The sequence below is a fragment of the Canis aureus genome, chromosome 38 (assembly GCF_053574225.1).
Source record: "Canis aureus isolate CA01 chromosome 38, VMU_Caureus_v.1.0, whole genome shotgun sequence".
NCBI classification, from domain to species: Eukaryota; Metazoa; Chordata; class Mammalia; order Carnivora; family Canidae; genus Canis; species Canis aureus.
The window spans coordinates 486,262-507,215 of NC_135648.1; the positions used below are offsets into that span (position 1 = coordinate 486,262).

At 47.8% G+C, this 20,954-nt stretch overlaps 1 protein-coding gene and 1 pseudogene across 1 annotated transcript; both read left to right on the plus strand.

Moving 5' to 3' along the window:
* The first annotated feature begins 441 nt into the window (after positions 1-441).
* On the plus strand, positions 442-3,807 carry LOC144307004 (T-cell surface glycoprotein CD1a-like). Its single transcript, XM_077886551.1, has 6 exons — positions 442-608; positions 1,038-1,304; positions 1,978-2,259; positions 2,457-2,735; positions 3,069-3,159; positions 3,303-3,807. Exons 1-6 carry the CDS (start codon positions 548-550, stop codon positions 3,397-3,399), a joined length of 1,077 nt encoding a protein of 358 aa, XP_077742677.1. The 5' UTR covers positions 442-547; the 3' UTR covers positions 3,400-3,807.
* A 10,243-nt stretch (positions 3,808-14,050) lies between these two features.
* LOC144307030 (T-cell surface glycoprotein CD1a-like) lies at positions 14,051-16,746 on the plus strand (annotated as a pseudogene).
* The last annotated feature ends 4,208 nt before the right edge of the window (positions 16,747-20,954 follow it).

Below are 20,954 nucleotides of genomic sequence, written 5' to 3' on the forward strand. Positions count from 1 at the left end.
TCCTATAAAATCTTCCCAATTTTCAGACCTCCTTTCTACTTACCAGAAGGGATGCGACCTGATTCTAGAATCACTTAATAAAACCAGTTATATCTTCAATGGTGAGAAGTCAGAGCTGGGGTGGGGGTGGGACTGGGAAGGAAATGGGGGGTGGGTCACAGGGCAGGAGGGACAGAGAGACAGCAGGTGCAGGGCCGGTGCTGGGAGCTGGGTGTTTTCCTGGGTTACTGTCTGGGTGAGAAGAAAGGGTCTGAGAGGTGGGGCCACTATTCCAGGCCACACAGGACTTGGTCTGTAGCATCTGAATCAGGGGGCGGGGGCGGGATGGACGCTGGTGACAGGGAGAAGCTGGAGGCCAGAGGGGAGGCAGAGCACGAGGGGAAGTGAGACTGAGTAGGTGTCCAGGAGCACATTTGCGTTGTCGCAGAGACTCAGGGAAGGGTTGTGTGTGGAGAGGAAGTCAGAAGAGAGGGGCTGGGAGGGGGTCGGTGTGTGAGGACAGACGTCAAAGAGCCACTTTGCAAGAGAAAGAACATCTGCAAACACGATGCTGTTCCTGCAACTTGTGCTGTTGGTGGTTCTCCTCCCGGGGGGTGACAGCGAAGATGGTGAGAGCTCGGGTCCTGTCTAGTGGCTACAGGACCAGAGAGTGTGAGTGTGTGTGTGTGTGATTCTGAGTCTGTATACTTGTGTGTATGTGTTTCTTTGTAGGTTCTTTTGTGTTAGTGTGTTTGTGCATATGTCCTTCTGTGCAATTGTCTCTCTGTGTGTGTGCACGGGTGGTGTGAGTTCCCAGCACAGACCTGGGCAGGGAGAGAGTCAGCCTGCTTCCTCCCCGAGCATCCCCGGCCCCAGGGCCCTGTGCTCTCCTGAAGGATGGGTGCGAGGATCAGGCTCTGGGGCAGCACGTGTCTCCTGAGATGACTATGGCTTCTCTGTCCTCCAGATTTTGGGTCCCGTCCCCAGCCCCGTAGTCTCCACTCCCTCTCCTTCCCAATGCCCTCCTCTTCCTCAGTCTATCTGTCCTTTTCCCGCAGCCTTCCAGGGGCCAGTCTCCTTCCAAGTCATCCTGACCTCATCCCTCTACAACCATTCTTCAACACAAAATCAAGGCTCAGCTTGGCTGGATGAGCTGCAGACTCACGGCTGGGACAGCAAGATGGGCGCGTTCATTTTCCTGTGGCCTTGGTCCACGGGCAACCTAAGCAACGAGGAGCTCATTATAGCGGAAGAGTCCTTCCATTCAAGCACCATTCAACTTCCTCTGTGTTTTCATAACTACTCCAGTGACTGGCAGCTCGAATGTGAGTTCAGTTCCCTCTGGGTGGGATGGAGGAGGCTGGTCTGCGTGTGTCCTGGGATCCTTCTTCCTCCAGGAAAGAGGCTCCATTGGCTTCTGAACCTCAGGTGTCCCCATCACGAAGCTGAATCCCACCAGTGTGGGCAGAGGGTGGAGCCAGACCCCGATTGTTGAAAAGCTTCACATCTTCTGCTCCATCCCGCTCCTCCCATTGACCACAGGCTGGGCTCTCCTGTCCCACTAGTTCTCCCACGACCACCCCTTTCCCTGGCCTCCAACCAGGCAGCTCTGGTTCTCACTCTGTGACTGACTCCTTGATCTGTGTGCTTTTCTCCCCATCCTATCTCAGCAGCGATGTCTGTCTATGCGACCCTGTCACCCTCTGTGCTCCCTTCACCCTCGGTTGTTTCTGGCCCAGCTCTCCCACCGAGCCCTTCCCTATTCTCTTCCCACCACCTTCATGTCTCTCCTCCAATATTCAGTCCTCAGTCACTTACTTCCTCCTCTGTATCCACCACCACTTCCCCTTTGTGTGAGCCTCCCTTCAAATCAAACTTACATCCATTCCCTGCAATCCCCTCATCTCCAACTTTTGCATCTACTGTCCTGGTTTCCACTCATCTCATTTCATTTCTTTTTTTCCGTCTCTCCTATAATTCACAGTCTCTCTTGCCCAGATCCTTTTCAGGTACAGGTGACATTAGGCTGTGAGCTGCACTTTGGGGAACCATCAGTAGGATTCGTGCGGTTGGCTTATCAGGGGGAAGACCTTATAAGTTTCCAGAACAAGTCATGGTGGCCATCTCCAAAGGGAAGAAGTAGGGCACAGCAGGTGTGCAGACAAGTCAACGAATTGGACCATGATGACACTGAACTCACACATGAGCTCATCACTGGCCACTGTCCGCGTTTCGTCTTGAGTCTTCTTGATGCGGGGAAGGCAGATCTCCAGCGACAAGGTCAGTCCTGCTCCCTCCCTCCAAGATTCTGCATTTTGTGCTCAGAAATTTGTACTCTTCCTTCAAATTCAGGGTAAGAGAGAGTCAAGAGGGAGAGGGGATGATGGTGATGGGCTTTAAGAGGCAGAAAGGTATGTCTGTCTAACATGATGTGAGCACCTCCCCTCAGTCTGTGAATCCCTGTCCTGTCTCCGCAGTGAGGCCCGAGGCCTGGCTGTCCGCTGGCCCCAGCCCCAGGTCTGACCATCTGCGGCTGGTGTGCCATGTCTCTGGCTTCTACCCCAAGCCTGTGCGGGTGACATGGATGCGGGGTGAGCAGGAGCAGCAGGGCACCTGGCGAGGTGACGTCCTGCCACATGCTGACGGCACGTGGTACCTTCAGGTGTCCTTGGATGTGAAAGCCAAGGAGGCGGCCGGCCTGTCCTGCCGTGTGAGACACAGCAGTCTAGGAGGCCAGGACATGGTCCTCCACTGGGGTGAGGAAGAGCTGGGGCCTGGCTGGGAAAGGGGGCATGTTTTGTCCCACAGAGCAGTACAGCCAGATGAAACCTTTGGGAATCTAGGGACTCTGGACCAAAAAGAACACAATATCAGTAATTCAAGAAACAGAAAAGCTGAGGGCGAAGGTCTTGCAAATGTGGGAGGATGTGGCGATTTGGAGAAGGGCCCATCTCTGAGGAGGGATGGGAGAGGATAGATGAGGAACAGCGTTCAGTGAGGTGGAGGGTGACAGGGGCGGAGAGGTCCTGGGAGGTGCAGTTCAACCCGGGGTGGACGGGAAATGACACCCTCTGTGCCCAACCCCACAGAGCAGCCCCACTCCGTGGGCTTGGTCTTCCTGGTGGTGATCGTGCCCCTGGTGCTCCTGGCAGGCCTGGCGTGGTGGCTCTGGAAGCGCTGGTGAGTCTCTGGAGCCCCCTTCCTGCTCTTCGCCACGTGTCTCCCCACCTTTCCGTGTGTCCTCAGCCCTCCTGCGGCCCGTGCCCTCCCCCCTGCAGCCTCCCTTCCACCTGCTGCAGGGGGCCTCCTCCTTGTTCCTCCAGGAAAGCCCACTGGAGACCTCAGTGCACGGACTTCCCTTCGGAGCAGGAACCCAGCAGCCCAAGCTCCAGCACTTACCTAACCCCAGCTCAGCACTGACGTCCTGGCCACTCCCTGTGCGCAACTTTATTTCACTTCTGTTTGTTGATCAGTTGTCAACATAAGCTCAACATGATTTAGTTGGATTTGTTGTTCCTATTCGTTTCGGGAATTAATTCTCAAAGATTTAACTCAATGTAAATTGAAGCCCCGGCAACCTCCGTGGGTCAGAGGCCTCAGATGTCACTTGCTCCAGTGAGCCCTCCCTGAGTCAGAAGTGGAAGCAATGGTGAGAATTTCCACCACACTTTACTCCACTTTGGGGATTCTATTCCTGCCCCTCAGCCCTATTGCCCCGTGTGGTTCCCTATTCCCTTCTAATTTTTATGATTTTGAGGCAAAGTCTATGTCTTTTTAATAATTGTATCCTTGGCAAGGAGAGTCCCCTGTATGGATTATGTCCCCAATAAAAATATCCACTGAATTTGTGCTAAATCCATAGTGGTTTTTTTTGTTGTTGTTGTTTTTTCTTTTCCTTCCTGACATATTTATAGTAGTTGAAATGCTTCATTCTCTTCTTTAAAGGTCGTTTCACCTGAATGAGGCAGTTCACACTTGACCTGTTCCCATTGACCTTCTAGGCCTCTAAGTTGAATCAAGTTTGCCTGGGAGGGTGTCTGTTATTTAACCACAGACACCCATTGGATTGGACCCGTTGCTCCAAGTATTCTGAATTAAAAGTGGAAGGCAGGATGCTGTGGGGGGGGAGGGCGGGAGGGGGGCTCAGGGGCAGCAGCAGAGATGTCACCTATAGGGTCTTGGGCTCAGCTGAGACTCACGGGACCACAATTTCTACTTTTGCAAAGTCAGCAGAGGATTCCCAGGGACCTAAATGTGATGCCTGAGAGGGAGCAGGGCAAGTGTGTCCCTGGGGAAAAGGGGTTGCTCCAGGAAAGAGAGCCGGAGCGTTGCGGTCAGGGATGAATGGGGACCCAGCAAGGAGGGCGCACACAGTGCCTCCTGGCATTCCGGGCTGTGGAGTTGCAGTCCTCAGGTCAGCAAAGGTGAGCCATTGTTCCTGGGGAGATGCTCAGTGGGCTCCTGGGAGACTCTGCTCACAACACCTTCCACCTGATGACCACACAGCCTGGTTTCACGTGTTTCAGTTTTAAGACAGTTCCTCTAATGCATACGTGTATTTGTACACATTTTATCGTATGGAGAATTTCCCGATACTGAATTACCAGCTCAGAAGTGTGTAACATTTCCCAGTTTGGGTACTCGACTGCCAGTGTCTTTGGCATCAGCCCCACAGCTGTGCTTCCCACAATGTTTTTATTTTATTTATTTTATTTTATTATTTTATTTTATTTTATTTTTAAACATTTTATTTTTTTATTCATAGAGACACACACAGAGAGAGAGAGAGAGAGAGAGGCAGAGACCCAGGCAGAGGGAGATGCAAGCTCCATGCAGGGAGCCGGATGTAGGACTCGATCCCGGGACCCGGGGTCACGCCCTGAGGTGGAGGCAGTGCTAAACCCGCTGAGCCACCCGGGCTGTCCCCCACAATGTTTTTAGAAACAAACAAGATATGGTCATCATCTCACCAATCCATGATCATAGCTCCTTTCCCCTTTCTCGTGGCATCATCACAGGGTTCTCGTTGTTACTTTAGCACTTTCTGGGGTGGATCCACATGGACATCATGATTGTCCTGCCCCTTTTCCTGGATTTACTGCACTGTAGCTTCATTAGCACTGAGCTCATGGCCACAGCTCTGCAGCGGGGTCTGAGCAAGCCCGCTGTACACACGCATATTGTCTGTGAGGCACATCTCACCTTCCTGTGCTTAGGTCATCAGTCAGCTCCGGGGCCCTGGGCTTCCGGCACTTTTTAAACAGTGACATCACCTAGAAGGACCATGCAAATGAGGAAACATGGCGGTTCACCAATGGACCGTGAACAAGATCCACGTTTACAGTGTGGGAATTAACAGGGGAATCTCAGGGGCACCTGAGGTGGGTGACACATCAGGCCACCCTTTGTGTCCATGAACAGTGGTGGGTTCATGTGTCTGGGGCTGCAAGTCAACGTCCCCAGGTAGGTGCATCAGCCCAGAGTCCACGAATAAGGAAATGGATGCTTTGTGACCAATGACCTCCATGGCAGTGCAAGGGGAGACATCCACAGCCTGACTTCAGTTACTCTAGATCTCGTTAATTAGCTAAAATAATCATTCTCAAGCCCTGACCTTGCAGCAGGGACATTTAGTGGACGTAGTGGGGAGAAAAAGGTCATCACTGCCTCTGGAGTGTAAAAGTTTTGCTTTCCTAACGTGTTTACCTGTTTCATTGTGTTTCTATCTAGTTTCTTCTTCCTTCCCTCCTTCATTCCTTTCTTCCTTCCATTCCTTTTCTAAATGCTCTAGAAAATCCTTTTCTTTCCCCATTTGCTCTCTCCCTTCCTTTTCCTTCCTCCCTTCACTTCCCATTCCTTCCTTCTTTCTTTTCTATTTTATCCTTGAATTTGATTTTCGAAAGTTTCTCAAATATATCGTTTTAAATTAAAAGGAAAAAAAAAACATTCACACAGAAGAGATTCGACTTATCTACTTTGAAGAAATATATTAAAGAAAATGGAAGGTTAAAAAAAATCACACCCCAAATATGGTTTGGCAAATGTTTTCTTAAATTTTAAATTAAGAGGAAAAAAAGAACTCATTCACACAGAAGAGATTCGACTTATCTGCTTTGAAGAATTATATTAAACAAAATGGAAGGTAAAAAAAAAAAAATCACACCCCAAAAATGGTTTGGCAAAATATATCAAATGGAGTTTAAAAGACTTGCTTAAATAGAATTAAGAATCTTTAAAAGGTAAATGTTTAAAAGGTCAAATAATTATGCAATCTTAGCATAAGCAGACCAAACATCCAAGGAAACTGTCCTTTCAAAAGAAGACTGAATTTTAATTTTGTATGGGGTTAATTTTGATATTAAAACTTATTTTTTAGCAAATTCATTTTAATTTCACCCAGCTTGACCATGTATTATTATTTCTTTTTAAAGCTACCATTCCCACAAGCCTTCTACAATTTTCTTTTTTATATTTGATTTTTGTCCAATGTTTTTTTTAAAGCAGTAGCCTCATTTTAGACAAAATTACTTTCTTTTCTTTCAACAACAAAAAAATGCATCTCTCTTCCTTACACTCCTTCTGACCACAAACACATCCTATTTTCCCTCTGTATGAGGATATTCCCTTTGTGATTTCTAGTAGCTTTCATTATATATATATTACTTAGAATAATTAACCCTTATTAACTTTCTTTTCTACTGAAACCTAAGAGGTGAGCCATTGTGAAGTGTCACATTGGATTTCTCAAACGTCCACATTTATGAAGACATTTAAAGTTTCTAGAAGCATGTGTCACCTGAATTTTATAATGCAACACTGACATACCCAAATATTTTAATTTTTTTTGTACTAAGCCCAAAGTAGAGAAGCCTGTGTTTAGTAATAAATGCTCTAGAATTTTGTCTTATCTGGAAAAGATGCAGACATTTAATGGCTTGGACTTAATTCAATTAAGCCAAAACTTAGCGAAACTTTTGAGATTTTTAAATTACCAAAGATTTTGGAACCATTTGAAATCTACCTACAACCCTTTTTACCTTATTCACATCTATTTAGTTTACTTGATCTTAACAATTATGTTCAGATTACCCACAAAACTTCAGGAAGTATTAGAGGAAGTCAACCACCATTTATGTTTTGTTATTGTTATTGACAACTCTTACCCAAGATTAGGTCAATTTATTAGGCTGGAGAAACGGGTAGAAGTGTTATAGATAATGTTGAAAACTCTAAACGCGTTTGTTTTAATTAAGCCATCAATCTCAAAGTAGCTTTTATATTAAATATTCTTCCATTTACATGAGCCTGAACAACATTGGGGTCCATTTCTATTATTTTGAGTTTTAGAATGCCCAATCCTCATACCTGCAGGCCTTCAAACCCACTAAACAGCTCTTTCACAAATTAATTTTAGCAAAGCCTCCCCAAGATGGAAACACATTTCCAACACAGGTATAGACACGCATGAACACACAAGACAGATACAGAATGGACAGCTTCCGTTTTAAAATTACTGCCGCCGTCAATCAGGTGCAACATTCACCCCTATAAAAGTTGCACTTGAGGTGTTTGTTTGTTTGGGGTATTTTCCGTAGAAGAAATAAATGAACATGATTTGTCTACACGGCAAAGATTTTTTTAAAAGGGGGTGACTGGGTGACGGGCACTGAGGTGGGCACTTGACGGGATGAACATTGGGTGTTGGTGTTATTCTATAAGTTGGCAAATTGAACACCAATAAAAAATAAATTTATAAAAAATAAAATAAAATAATAAAATAAAATAAAATAAAATAAAATAAAATAAAATAAAAAAGGTATTTGTGGCAAAGACACTTAAGATTTGTATTTGTCCTTGGCAAGTCCAGTTTTAAATGGGCTTTCCGGTCTTCTTTGCACTTGACAAGGATTATCTCTCTGGAATTTGCATTTGAAAAGAATTCCTGGAGATCTCCCGGCAGAACTCCTTGTATTTATAATTGGGAGACCCTGGAGAAAATACAGGCAGCCCTTTCTAGAAGGACTTTGGATCTTTTAAGGTCAGAATGTTTAGAATGCATGTAAGATGTCCCGGTTAAAAAAGGACTGTTGGTCTTTGACTTGCTTTTGGAACCACGCTCCTGGCCCCGTAGACTAGAGGTGTTGAAAGAGGAAGAGCTGTTTTTAGTTTCCCAAAGAATTTCCAAATTGCCTGACAAATATCAAAGGACTGACACATCCATCCACCTGTGAGAAAGTCCTCTTTTCCTCTGGGGACCTTTAGCTTAGGAGAGGAGGCCTGAAGTAGTTTCCCTCAGCTCTGAACATCAGCTTTTACTTTGGCCAAAGTTCTGATGATGGATTTATGACATTTTTCAACGTATCCTAGCAGGACGTGGCTGGGACAGCGGTAAAGGGCGCTGGCAACGCAACCTTATGGAGCTGAGAGGCATCTGCAGAAATCCTCCCTTTACCAGGCCTGGAGGCACCCCAAAGATCACCAAGGAAAGACCCAATAGGAGGGGATCCCTGGGTGGCTCAGCGGTTTGCCGCCTGCCTTTGGCCCAGGGCCTGATCCTGGAGTCTCGGGATTGAGTCCCATGTTGGGTTCCCTGCAGGGAGCCTGCTTCTCCCTCTGCCTGTGTCTCTGCCTCTCTTTCTCTCTCTCTCTCTCTCTATCATGAATAAATAAATAAAATCTTAAAAAAAAAAAAAAAAAGAAAGAAAAACCCAATACCCCACGTGTCCCAGGCAGCAGGAAGTCAAACCGTGATCTTAGGACGTCAAAGTGGATGAGCGGGAAGGAAATAGTTATTTTGAGAAAGGATTAGTAGTCAATGGGTTTGGATTTGGAAAGAAAGGGCTAATGCGAACTTGTATTTATTTCCCTGTCTGCTGGGCTCAGGAAGTAATCGGTTTAAAACAACTCTGGAGGACCCTCCCTCGGTTGGAAGAAATATTTTGCTGTGGCCCTTTGCTCGGTCTTTGACCAAGGAGTGGAAAAAGTACACTTTCAAGTGCACTTCTTCAATGAACGCTGTCTGATTGGAAGGTTCCCCGTAACGCCCACTGTCAGTCTAGGTCAGTTGTAACACGTACACTTACCCTGCTCCATGACTCCAGCTTCCAGGACTGAGGTTCTTAGACATGAGCTGAGCAGTGTAGTGCCCAAGACTGCGAATCCGAGAAACCACCGAGGAGCCAATACCCATGCCAGCGCACGAGCGTTTACTTGCAAGCTCGAGCTTGGGTCCAAGTATACCCGACACAGCGGAGCAGGGACTTGGATCCCGAAGTGGGTTACAGCTGGGTTTTTTATGGGCTGGTCTAGGGGATTTTCAGGAGGGGGGGGGAGGAATTTTTCAAGTTCTGTTTACATTCTGATATGGGGCTTTCATGGGCATTGAGCTCTGTTCTCATTCTAATATGGGACTTTCTGCCACGGGTGTGGGCTCTGTTGTCTTTCTGATATGGGATTCCCTGCCAAGGGCAATTCTGTAGTTTTTCCTGTAAAGTTCAGCTCTTATTCATGGGGGCCTAAGATGGCTGTACTGGTGCTAATGCTAAACGTGAGGTGGAATGGCCTTAATTTTTCTCGGCCTCCACAAGCAGGTGCTCCTGAAGGTGACATGCTTGACTGTTTAGAATTTAAGGACCTCATGAAGCCTCTGGGTTTCCTAGAGCTGCAGTAATAGCTACAAAGGACGGGCCATGGGGTTGGGGTTGTGCATGGGCTACGGTGCACCTCATTGCTCAGTTTTCTTGAGGTTGGCAGGTGACCGAGTGTCAATCCGACCCATCTGGTGACCAACTTCTGTCTCAGGAGCCTTCTGGGGGATGGCGAGGGCTCTAACAGCCTTTCAGTGCTCCAATGCTCCCAACTTTGGGGCTGTTTGACCCCTGAGATCCTTCTAGCAACTGCCTTCATTTACACACACCAAGACAACAAACATGCACCTACCTATAGAATCAGTTCTGCATCTGGCCATAAGAAGGCCCCAAGCACCATCAACTCCCCTGCGACCTTGTGGAAGCTGTGCCCCCAAGAGTTTGGTCTCAAAGGCTAGGGGTGTGGCCTTGGGCAGACCGTTCTGGCAGCTCTGTGTGTTCCAGGGAAGGCTGCAGGTCCGGGTGGCTCCAGGCGTAAGCGTCTGCAAGCTCCAGCTGACCCTGCCTGGAAAAGAAAGCCAATAGGATTGGGAATGCCAGCGAACGGGGCTCCGGGCCAGGAGCTTACCTGCGGTCCTTGGGAAGGTGGGAAACGCAGTGGGGTTCAAGGGTGCCTGGGGTCCTGCTGTGTTTCTCCGGGTCCCTCAAGGATGCTGGAAGCTCACTTGGGATCCCACCGATACCACCAAATCTACTAAATAATAAAATTCAAACAAGTACTTTTGAAAATCTAATTGGCTCTATTGAATGATTCATGAATCAGCAGGACCCACCTCTGAAGTAGGGAGGCACTAGGGGGAGTTGTACAATATGAAATATTTTATAGGCCAAGGTGAGGCCAGGCAGCTATTAGCAAAAGAGAAGGAGCGTTCCAACACCCAGGCCTGCTTTCTAGGCGGAGGAGCAAAGGGTGTTATCATGCACATGACCTCATCTACCTTTTGAGTGGAGAGGACTCAGGTGACGGACTCATTGGCTCTGATGGAAAGAAAAATTTACTGACACTGACTGGTTAAGGCTACATTTCCGGTGGGGTTCAGTTAGTTAGGATGGGTATGAAGCCCCCGTGTGCAGACTCCGTTCAGGGCATCATTCTGGACTTAACAATTTTCTAATAGGAAGAACCTCATGGAGAACTGTCAGATTCTTGCCCCCGACCAGCAGAGCTGCCCTTGGTACCCGGCTGGCTCCCTGCTTGCGACAGGGAGTGGGTCACCCGCTCTGTTCTGGTTCAGTCTCATCCTCAGCCAGGTGCTTGGTTTTTCAGTTTTGGGATTGGGCCTCCTAAGGGTTCCCGCCTTTCTCTCAGCAGATGGAGCCTCTCCTCTGGGACAGGGTGTGTTACTGGCCCTCCCTCCCTGTGTCCCCGGACCCCAAGCTGCACTGTGGCTTCACCTGTGCCCTGAGGCGGTGGGGCTCCCTGTCCTTCCCACACCTGGTTAAGGCTTCTTTCTGTTGGGAGATGATGGTCTTCCTGCCCTTCTCAGGCAGCAGGGCTCCCGTAGCTTCAGGCTTATACCTGGAGAAAGCAGTTCTCTGGTCTGTATCTTGGCTGCCAGCCTTTCAGGAGCACCTGGTGTGGTCAATGGAAGAAGTCTAGAGATAAGGATAATTTCCTGATACTGTGATTCTCGGAGTTCCAGGTACTCATGCCAGTCTTTAGTCATCTGTTGACAATTTCAGTGGAATTATTTGTTCTGACTTAATTATTTTTTCTGAGCATCTGTCATATGTCCCCAGTAAGCAAGCATCCCCTATTTCTTTTGAAGAGTCTGTCTTTCCATATATTTTGATTACCACGTTGCTCTGATCCTCTGGCTCTGATGGATTCAAGAGACAAGGTTTTGATTATCCAGCTCTTAAAATTCTTAACTATGGGAGTGGGTTGTTTCTATATTCCAATCATAACTTTCTAAAAAAAAATCTGTTTAGCATTAGCCTGAGATTACATCTGTTTACCTGTTAACCAAGAAATAACAAGTCAAATAGCCAAACACATTTATCCAGGTAATATAAAGCACAAACAAATATTGAACTGTCATAAAACCTTAAGACCATCATGAAAAAGGAAGGTCAGCATGTCCAGCAGAGGTCAGCTCATGAGAAAACAAGCATGGAAGAGTAAGCAGGAAGAGTAAGAAGGGACTCTGGACACATGATTCTAGAACATTCTACTAACTTCACTTGCTTCACAGTCTCATGGTTTCTTATAACAAGTAATAAGAGTTTCAAGCAAGACCCTCTGTGTAAACTCCATAATTTTTGCATATGACTTTATTTTGAAAAAAAAAATTGGTAAGATTGTCATCTCATGAAGTAGGAATGCAACTAATAATTTTGTGATGCTTACAAAATTTTTATGTTGAATATCTTCAGGGTTTTGAAAGTAATTGGACCCCAGAACTGAACTATTCAATCATTCAGAAATAACCATTGGGCACCTACCACATGCCAGGCCCTCTGTTATGTTGGGGTCGTGAAGGGGGAGAAATGCCTGAGGCCAAGCAGTGAGTCAAGATTATGAATGAGCAAGGGTCACCACCTTAGAAATATTATTTCCAGCAGGCTTCTTTTTGTCTAGATTGTGTGTATTATAATAAAGCTCAGCACACCAAAATGAATAGTCTTCATTTAAGTGTTATTTTCCTAAATAAACTAGGAACTCCTTGAAGAAAGTGACTGTGAACACTGTATTTTCATGAAGGCAGCACAGTGCTTGGATATAGGCAGATGCTAAATGTCGAATTGGTGTGCGAGTAGATATTAATGCCAGTCAGATGGAGGGGGTATTTTTCAGATGTTTCCATGTCCTGTGGCCTCAGTGATGCCTACTGGTTCCTTCCTAAGAAAATGGAGGACTGGGGGTTGGTGAGACTCTTACATAAGCAACCATGGGGGGATTTGTACAAGTAAATAGAGTAATTGTTTCAAAGAAACCCATAAGCTGAAAATGGCATCTCAGGCCAGGCCAAGTCCCCAACCCTTGATTAATCCTTAACCCAACTGCAATTCCAACCTCCCCCAGAAATGTTCACCATCAGTGAGGAATTCTCTGGTCAGCCCCAGTGAGTTACTCTGTCACATGTGCCCTCTCCACCCCACAAGGAGGGGAGGTCATCTGCATGGTAAGACCCCCTGCTCTTCCATTTAAGGGAATTTGACCTTGCCTGAAACACTCCTGTCTTTTTTGTCAACTTCCTTCCAACAAAAACCCCCCATTTGCACCACTCGTCAGAGCTCCCCTCTATCGGTCTGATGGGAGGCTGCCCTACTCTCGAATCACTTAAGAAAACCAGGTAGGTCTTCAGATTTATCTGGATGATTTTGTTTTTTAACTAAAGCAATGAGAGGACAGATATGTGAATGAGTTGGAAGGTTGCTGGTGAGACAGGGAAGGAAATACCTGGGGGGGGGGGAGTCCACAGGGCAGGAGGGACAGAGAGACAGCAGGTCCAGGGCTGGTGCTGGGAGCCGGGTGTTTTCCTGGGTTACAAGGAAAGGGTGAGAAGAAAGGGCCTGAGAGGTGGGGTCACTTTTCCAGGCCACACAGGACTTGATCTGTATCATCTGAATCAGGGGGTGGGGGCGGGATGGGCACTGGAAGAAGCTGGAAGGGAGAAGCTGGAGGCCAGAGGGGAGGCAGAGCAGGAGGGGAAGTGAGACTGAGTAGGTGTCCAGGAGGAGCACATTTGTGTTGTTGCAGAGACTCAGGGAAGGGTTGTGTGTGCAGAGGAAGTCAGAGGAGAGGGGCTGGGAGGGGGTCGGTGTGTGAGGACAGACGTCAAAGAGCCACTTTGCAAGAGAAAGAACATCTGCAAACACGATGCTGTTCCTGCAACTTGTGCTGTTGGTGGTTCTCCTCCCTGGGGGTGGGGGGGGTGGGAGGGGTGGGGGGGTGGGGGGGTGGGGGGGTGACAGCGAAGATGGTGAGAGCTCCGGTCCTGCCCAGTGGGCGCACGTGTGTGTGTGTGTGTACATGTGTTGGCGTGTCTGTATGTGTGTTTTATTATGCGCATGTGTGTATGAGTGTGTATGTGTGCATGTCTGTACATGTTTCCCCGTGCCTGTATGCTTGTGTGCATGTGATTGTATGAATGTTCTTTTGTGTTAGAGTGCATAAATGTATGTGTTTGTGTTGATGTGTAGGTGTGTTTCTGCATGTGTACATGTGTGCACTCATGGTGAGGGTGGGGGTACATGTGTGCACTAGTGGTGTGGGTTCCCCAGCACATACCTGGGCAGGGAGTGAGTCCGCCTGGTTCCTCCCTGGCATCCCCGGCCCCAGGGCCCTGTGCTCTCCTGAAGGATGAGTGCGAGGCTCAGGCTCGGGGGCAGCACGTGTCTCCTGAGACGCCTATGGCTTCTCTGTCCTCCAGATTTTGGGTCCCATCCCTGGCCCCTTAGTCTCCACTCCCTCTCTTCCCAATGTCCTCCTCTTCCTCAATCTCTCTGTCGTTTCCCACAGGCTTCCAGGGGCCAGTCTCCTTCCAGATCATCCTGACCACATCCTTCTACAACCGTTCCTCAACACAAAATCAAGGCTCAGCTTGGCTGGATGAGCTGCAGACTCCCGGCCGGAACCCCAAGACTGGCAGTTTCTTTTACCGGCAGCCTTGGTCCAAGGGCAACTTCAGCAACAAGGAGCTGATGAAAGCAGAAAACTTATTCCATACTTTCTCCATTAGATCTCCTCTGCTTTTTCATGACCATTTCAGTGACTGGCAGCTCAAATGTGAGCTCAGTTCCCTCTGGGTGGGATGGAGGAGGCTGGTCTGCGTGTGTCCTGGGATCCTTCTTCCTCCAGGAAAGAGGCTCCATTGGCTTCTGAACCTCAGGTGTCCCCATCACGAAGCTGAATCCCACCAGTGTGGGCAGAGGGTGGAGCCAGACCCCGATTGTTGAAAAGCTTCACATCTTCTGCTCCATCCCGCTCCTCTCATTGACCACAGGCTGGGCTCTCCCGTCCCACTAGTTCTCCCACGACCACCCCTTTCCCTGGCCTCCAACCAGGCAGCTCTGGTTCTCACTCTGTGACTGACTCCTTGATCTATGTGCTTTTCTCCCCATTTTATCCCATCAATGATGTTTAACTCTGTGTTCCCTGTAAGCCACAGCGCTCCCTTCACCCCACATTGTTTTTACCCCAGCTCTCCCGCTGAGCCCTTTGCTATTCTCTACCCACACCCATACACCCATCATGTCTCTCCTCCAACATTTGTTCTTTCCTCAGTCATTCATCTCTTTCTCCAACTCGGTCAAACACCACTTCTCCTGTGTGAGCCTCCCCTCAAACCAAAGCGTTTCCCTCTAATCCCCTGAACTTCCCCTTTGCTTCCACCATCCAAGGGTTCCACTCATGTCACTTCATCTCCTTCACTTGCCGTGTCCTGTAACTCACAGTCTCTCTTCCCCAGATCCCTTTCAGGTACAGCTGGTATTAGGCTGTGATTCTCACATTGGAGAAGCATCAGTAGATTCACCAAGATGGCTTATCAAGGATCTGATCTCCTGAGCTTCCAGAACATGTCATGGTGGCCATCTCCAAAGGGAGGAAGTAGGGATCAGTAGGTCTCTATTCAACCAGGGCCATGTTTCCCATGAAATAGTATGCAAGCTCCTCAATGAGATCTGCCCCCCGATCCTGTTGAGTCTTCTTGATGCAGGGAAGGCGGATCTCCAGCGACAAGGTCAGTCCTGCTCTCTCCCTCCAAGATTGTGCATTCTGCACTCAGAAATCTGCACTCTTCCTTCAAATTCAGGGTAAGATGGAGTCAAGAAGGAGAGGGGGTGATGGTGATGGGCTTCAAAAGGCGGAAAGGTGTGTCAATCCAAAGTGATGTGAGGACCTCCCCTCAGTCTGTGAATCCCTGTCCTGTCTCTGCAGTAAGGCCCGAGGCCTGGCTGTCCGCTGGCCCCAGCCCTGGGCCTGGCCGTCTGTGGCTGGTGTGCCATGTCTCCAGCTTCTATCCCAAGCCTGTGCGGGTGACGTGGATGCGGGGTGAGCAGGAGCAGCAGGGCACCCGGCGAGGTGAGGTCCTGCCGCATACTGATGGGACATGGTATCTCTGAGTGAACCTGTATGTGGCAGCCTGGGAGGTGGCCGGCCTGTCCTGCCAGGTGAGACACAGCAGTCTAGGGGGCCAGGACATGGTCTTCCACTGGGGTGAGAAAGAGCTGGGGCCCAAGTGGGAAAAGGGGGCAGTGGTCTTTCAGCAGAGTTGGGGAGCCTGATGAAATATTTGGGAATCTAAGGACTGCAGACCAAAAAGGACTTAAAATTAATAATTCAAGAAACAGAAGAACTGAGGGTGAGGGTCTTGCAGATGTGGGGACATGGGGAGGTTTGGATGAATGGTGTATTTCAGAAGTGGGATGGGAGAAAAAAGTGGAAGAGAGAGGTTGGTTCAGCAAAGATGACACAAGTAAAGAGGACCAAGGAGTACAGCTCAACCTGGGGTGGACAGGAAATGACACCCTCTGTGCCCAACCCCACAGAGCAGCCCCACTCCGTGGGCTTGGTCTTCCTGGTGGTGATCGTGCCCCTGGTGCTCCTGGCAGGCCTGGCGTGGTGGCTCTGGAAGCGCTGGTGAGTCTCTGGAGCCCCCTTCCTGCTCTTTTCCCGTGTCTCCCCATCTTTCCGTGTGTCCTCAGCCCTCCTGCGGCCCGTGCCCTCCCCCCTGCAGCCTCCCCTCCACCTGCTGCAGGGGGCCTCCTCCTTGTTCCTCCAGGAAAACACCTGGAGACCTCAGTGCACGGACTTCCCTTCGGAGCAGGATCCCAGCAGCCCAGGCCCCAGGACTGACCTAAACCCAGCTCAGCACTGATGTTCTGGCAACTCCCTGTGTGCAACTTTATTGAACTTCTGTTTATTGATCAGTTGTCAATATAAGCTCAGCGTCATTTAGTGGGGTTTCTTGTTCTGGTTGGTTCTTGAACTGGAGTCTGAAAGTTTAACTCAATATAAAATGAGGTCCCAGCAACCTCTATGGGTCACAGGCATCAGATGTCACTTCCTCCAGTGAGCCCTCCCTGAGTCAGAAGTGGAAACAATCTCTGCCCGGTGAGAATATCCACCACTTTAACCTGCACTTTGGCTAAACTATTCCTGACCCCAGGTCTCGTTGCCCCTTTTCCTTTGTAATTCTTAAAATTCTTGAAAGAAAGATCATGTCCTTTCTATATTTGCATCCTTGCCAACGAACCTCACCTATATGGAATTTGTACTCAATAAAAATATGTGTTGAATGTAGGACAAATTCATAGTGTTTTTTTTTTCTTTTGCTTCCCAATATGTTTGTAGTTGAGACATTTGATGCTTTTTTTTTTTTTGTAAAAGTCCCCTCACTTAGCTAGTGTCTTCACTCTTTCTCTGTTCCTGTTGACATCTCCAGGTCCTTAAGTAGAAACAAGTTTGCCTGGGAGGATGTCTATTACTTAACCACAGACACCCATTGGACTGGACCTGTTGCACCAAGTATTCTGAATTACAAGTGGAAGGCAGGATGCTTGCTGTGTGTGGGGCTCAAGGGCAGCAGCAGAGATGTCACCTTGGGGCTTGATAGAGATATAAGGTCTTAGGCTCAGCTGAGACTCACTGAACCACAATTTCTACTTTTGCAAAATCAGCAGAGGATTCTCAGGGACCTAAATGTGATGCCTGAGAGGGAGCAGGGCAAGTGTGTCCCTGAAGGGTAAAGAGAAAATCCAGAAAAGGGAACATTTACCTCTCAGGAATGAATGGGGATCCATCAAGGAGGATGCATCTAGTTCATCCTGGCATTTGTGGCTGGTGTATTCTAGTCACTGGAGACCGGGAGTCAGTGACAGTGAGCCGGTGCTCCTGGGGCAAAATCGAGGTTGAGTGTCTGGGGGACTCTGTTCACAATGCTTGCCAACTGATGACTACCCATCTTGGTTTCATGTGTGTTTCTGTTTAAAGACAGCTTCTTTAATACATATGTATATTTGTAAACAATTTATCATATAGAATATTTCCCTGGACTGAAATACCAGCTCAGAAGTGTGTAACTTTTCCAGCTTAGGTACTGTGAGCACCGGTTTTTTTGCCTTCAGCCCTGTTGCTGTGCTGCCCGTGATGATTTTAGGAGCAGACAAATAAGAAATGGTCATTATCTCAGGAATCCATGAATATAGCTCCTATTCCTCTTTCCTGTGGTGTCATGATAGCATCCAAATGTTACTTTAGCACTTTCTGGATTGGCTCCACATGCACATCATGAATGTCCTATTCTTTTTCCTGGATTTACTGCATTGTTGATTCATTAGCACTGAACTCACGGCTCACAGCTCTGCATCAGGAGCCTGAGTGAGCCTTAGCTAAGAAGGTGTTTTGTCTGTGAGGCACATCCCCCCTTCTTGTACTTAAGAACACCAGTCAGCCTTGCAGCCTTGGCTTCAGACATTTTAAACACTAAAATCACCAAGAAAAAGCACATAAATGCAGAAAATGAGGCATCAAATGGACCATAAATAGGACTCGTGTTTACAGAGTGGGAATTAAAACAGAGAGGCACAAGAGCACCTGGTTCAGCCTCAGCTAGGATCACCTGAGGTAGGTGCCCCTTTTGGCCACTCTATGTGTCCGGGAGTAGCACTCAGCACAATGGTCTGGAGGTTACAATTCAATATTAGTAGGTAGGCCAATCAGCACAGACAGATTCTGTGATAATGAAGATGGACTCCCTGTGACTGGTGACGCCCATGGCAGTGCAAGTGGAGACATCCATGGCTAGACTTCAGTTACTCTAGATTTCATTAATTAACTCAAGGAACCATTCTCAAGCTCTGACCATGCCGCAGGGACATTTTGAGTGTAAAGCAGTGGGGAGGAAAAGGTCATCACTGTTTTAGAAGCTTGAAATTTTTTGCTTTCCTGATTTGATTATGGTTTTCATTGTTGTTTCTATGGAGTTCTTTAGTACAGCAACTTAAGTGGGTGAACTAGGGTAAAGGGATGTAGTTCTAATATGTTTAGGTGTTGATAGAAGGGCCCAGAGCAGAAGAACCTCCCAAGGAACCCAATACAGGCACAGGAAGGCACATGTGGACATTTCTGGAAAATAACATTGACATAGGAGGGGTGGTAAAGGTGAAAATTATGGAATGAGGGAGTGGAAACAGTGATACTTCCCCAATTTTCTCTCCTGGATTAGGCCAGCTGGTTGCTTCTCTAGGTCCCAATCTACTGAGTGATCCTCACATTGCCACTATGTTGTTTTTGGTTGGTTGACTCTACCCTCATGTGTAGCCCTGGGCTCCAATCAGCCTGAGGTCATCAGGAGACAGACAGAAGGATGCACTGGTAACCTCCAGTTCAGGCCAGTCATCAGACAGATCCCATTTGTCCTCACCCAGGTTGATGGTTTGGGGCCATCTGCTCCAGGTGGCATAGGTCACACAAAGCCTGATTTTTATGGTCAATGACAGGGAAAAGAGATGCTCTCTCTTGTCCTAGATTATATTGTGCAGAGTATAATGCTGGAAACAACTACAATCCATTTTTCAGCAACAGAAGCAAGCCTGAGGCTGAAATCTGTATGCCTGAAGGTAGAGACATCGTATACATGAAATTTGTTAAGAGAGTAGATCCCAAGTGTTTCACTACAAATACATAAAAGAAAAATAAAGAAGGAAGCAGGTCAGGAGGGAGAAGCTTCATTGGCAGAGTTGTAAGAGGATCCCAGACTTGCTTATCGCTTGAAAACAGCTAGATAAATATCTAATAATTTTGAATTCCCAGAAATTAATCTGAGGATTGAGAGAACAAACTGCACAACTTAGGGAGAGAAGAGGCCACATCATGGAAGGTAGGGGGCACAGAATCATGGTTTGGGTAGATACAAATCACAGGTGCTATGGAAGGGTAGGAGTCCTGGTTGTGGATGGAGGAGAGAAAAAGAAAGAGAGGGAGAGAGGGTTAGAGAGGAGCCCACAGGGGATCACACAATGAAAACAGTTCCCCAATGCCACCTACTGGGAAAAAGAGAGGGACTGATTTTCATGAGTTATTACAACCAGTAGGGATGAAAGACTGGAATTTTAGAAGTTGACACTTTGGCCGGTGTGGGTCTGGCAGGTGCTGTTGTGCTCCTCTGGAGAAGGAGGACAGTAACCCAGGGACAGGTGGCACAATCTAAGGATTTCCTGGAACATTCAGGAGAAATAGTTCCCCTTTCTTGGAGTACATCTGGGGGAGGTGGCTTTGCATACCCAGGGACAAAGAAACTGGCTAGCGCCATTACCCTCCTCTGTCCCAGAACGTAGGTGCAAAGACTTTCGCAGAGAGGGACCTACCTGGACACCACTTATTTGCTGTACTTTACTCCAAACTCCCAGCCCCTGTGTTTTGGTGTGACTTCCTTCTGGGATAAACCTGCACCAGTCCCAGCCCAGTGAGACCCTCCCCCAAAGAATCAGTGGGAGTCTGCACCATGCCAGTTCCCTGAAGTTTGGAATTTCAAAATCCAGCATCCCTGGGATAAAACATAGAGGCACTGTGCTGTTGGGTGGGAGATGGTCTGGACACAGTTAGGGTAAATGCAAGGATGTGAGGGGCACCAGGGACATTAAAGAGGAAATTGTTTGCTCTTCTGAGAGAGCTTCTCTAATAGCAACAGGCATGGCTCCCCTCTCTGGGAATGAGTGATGGGCCTGGTGCCATTTTCCTCCCCCACCACTCAGCATAAACTTTTATTAAGTAGCACAGTGCCAACAGTAGTGGCCTAAACCACTTGCACCAAGTCCTTGCCCCTCTGCACTCTGCAAGTGCTACTTTTCTCAGGCAAGTATTTCTGAGAAGCAGGTCAGTAGGCTCATTCCCCTGGAAGACCAGCAGAAACCTTCACATGCACCACATCTACTGACCACAGAGTTCTGCACAGCTTCTGTTCTAGCGGAAATTGCATCAGGTCTCATTTAACAAGCTGACCAGAGCACACCTTGTAAAAACTCACCACACTCTGGACAAGGTCCAAACATTGCTCACTGCAGCCTAGGAGATCCTCTGCAGACAACTGACCAGAGGGAAAGAGCAGTGAAAACACAGCAGCAGAGTGCACACAGCACACAACAGAGATCTCTCCTGAAGCACCAGGTCCTGGACAGTATAAGATCAATTATTAATAAAACCATTACTCTCATTAGCAGGAAACACACAGGCTTTTAATAACACAGAGAAGAAGACAGAGACCAGACAAATTGCCAAAATGTAGGAATTCATCCCAAAAGAAAGAACAAGAAAAGGTCAGGCAGGGATCTAATTAAAACAGATAAGTGATATACTTGATGCAGAATTTAATCATAAGAACA

Bases quoted from the DNA above. Each gene is read 5' to 3' on its own strand.
- LOC144307004 (XM_077886551.1), top strand. From the start codon at position 548: ATGCTGTTCCTGCAACTTGTGCTGTTGGTGGTTCTCCTCCCGGGGGGT. The intron at 609-1,037 runs GTGAGAGCTCGG...CTTTTCCCGCAG, and splicing joins GGGGGGTGACAGCGAAGATG to CCTTCCAGGGGCCAGTCTCC. The intron at 2,260-2,456 runs GTCAGTCCTGCT...CTGTCTCCGCAG, and splicing joins GGCAGATCTCCAGCGACAAG to TGAGGCCCGAGGCCTGGCTG.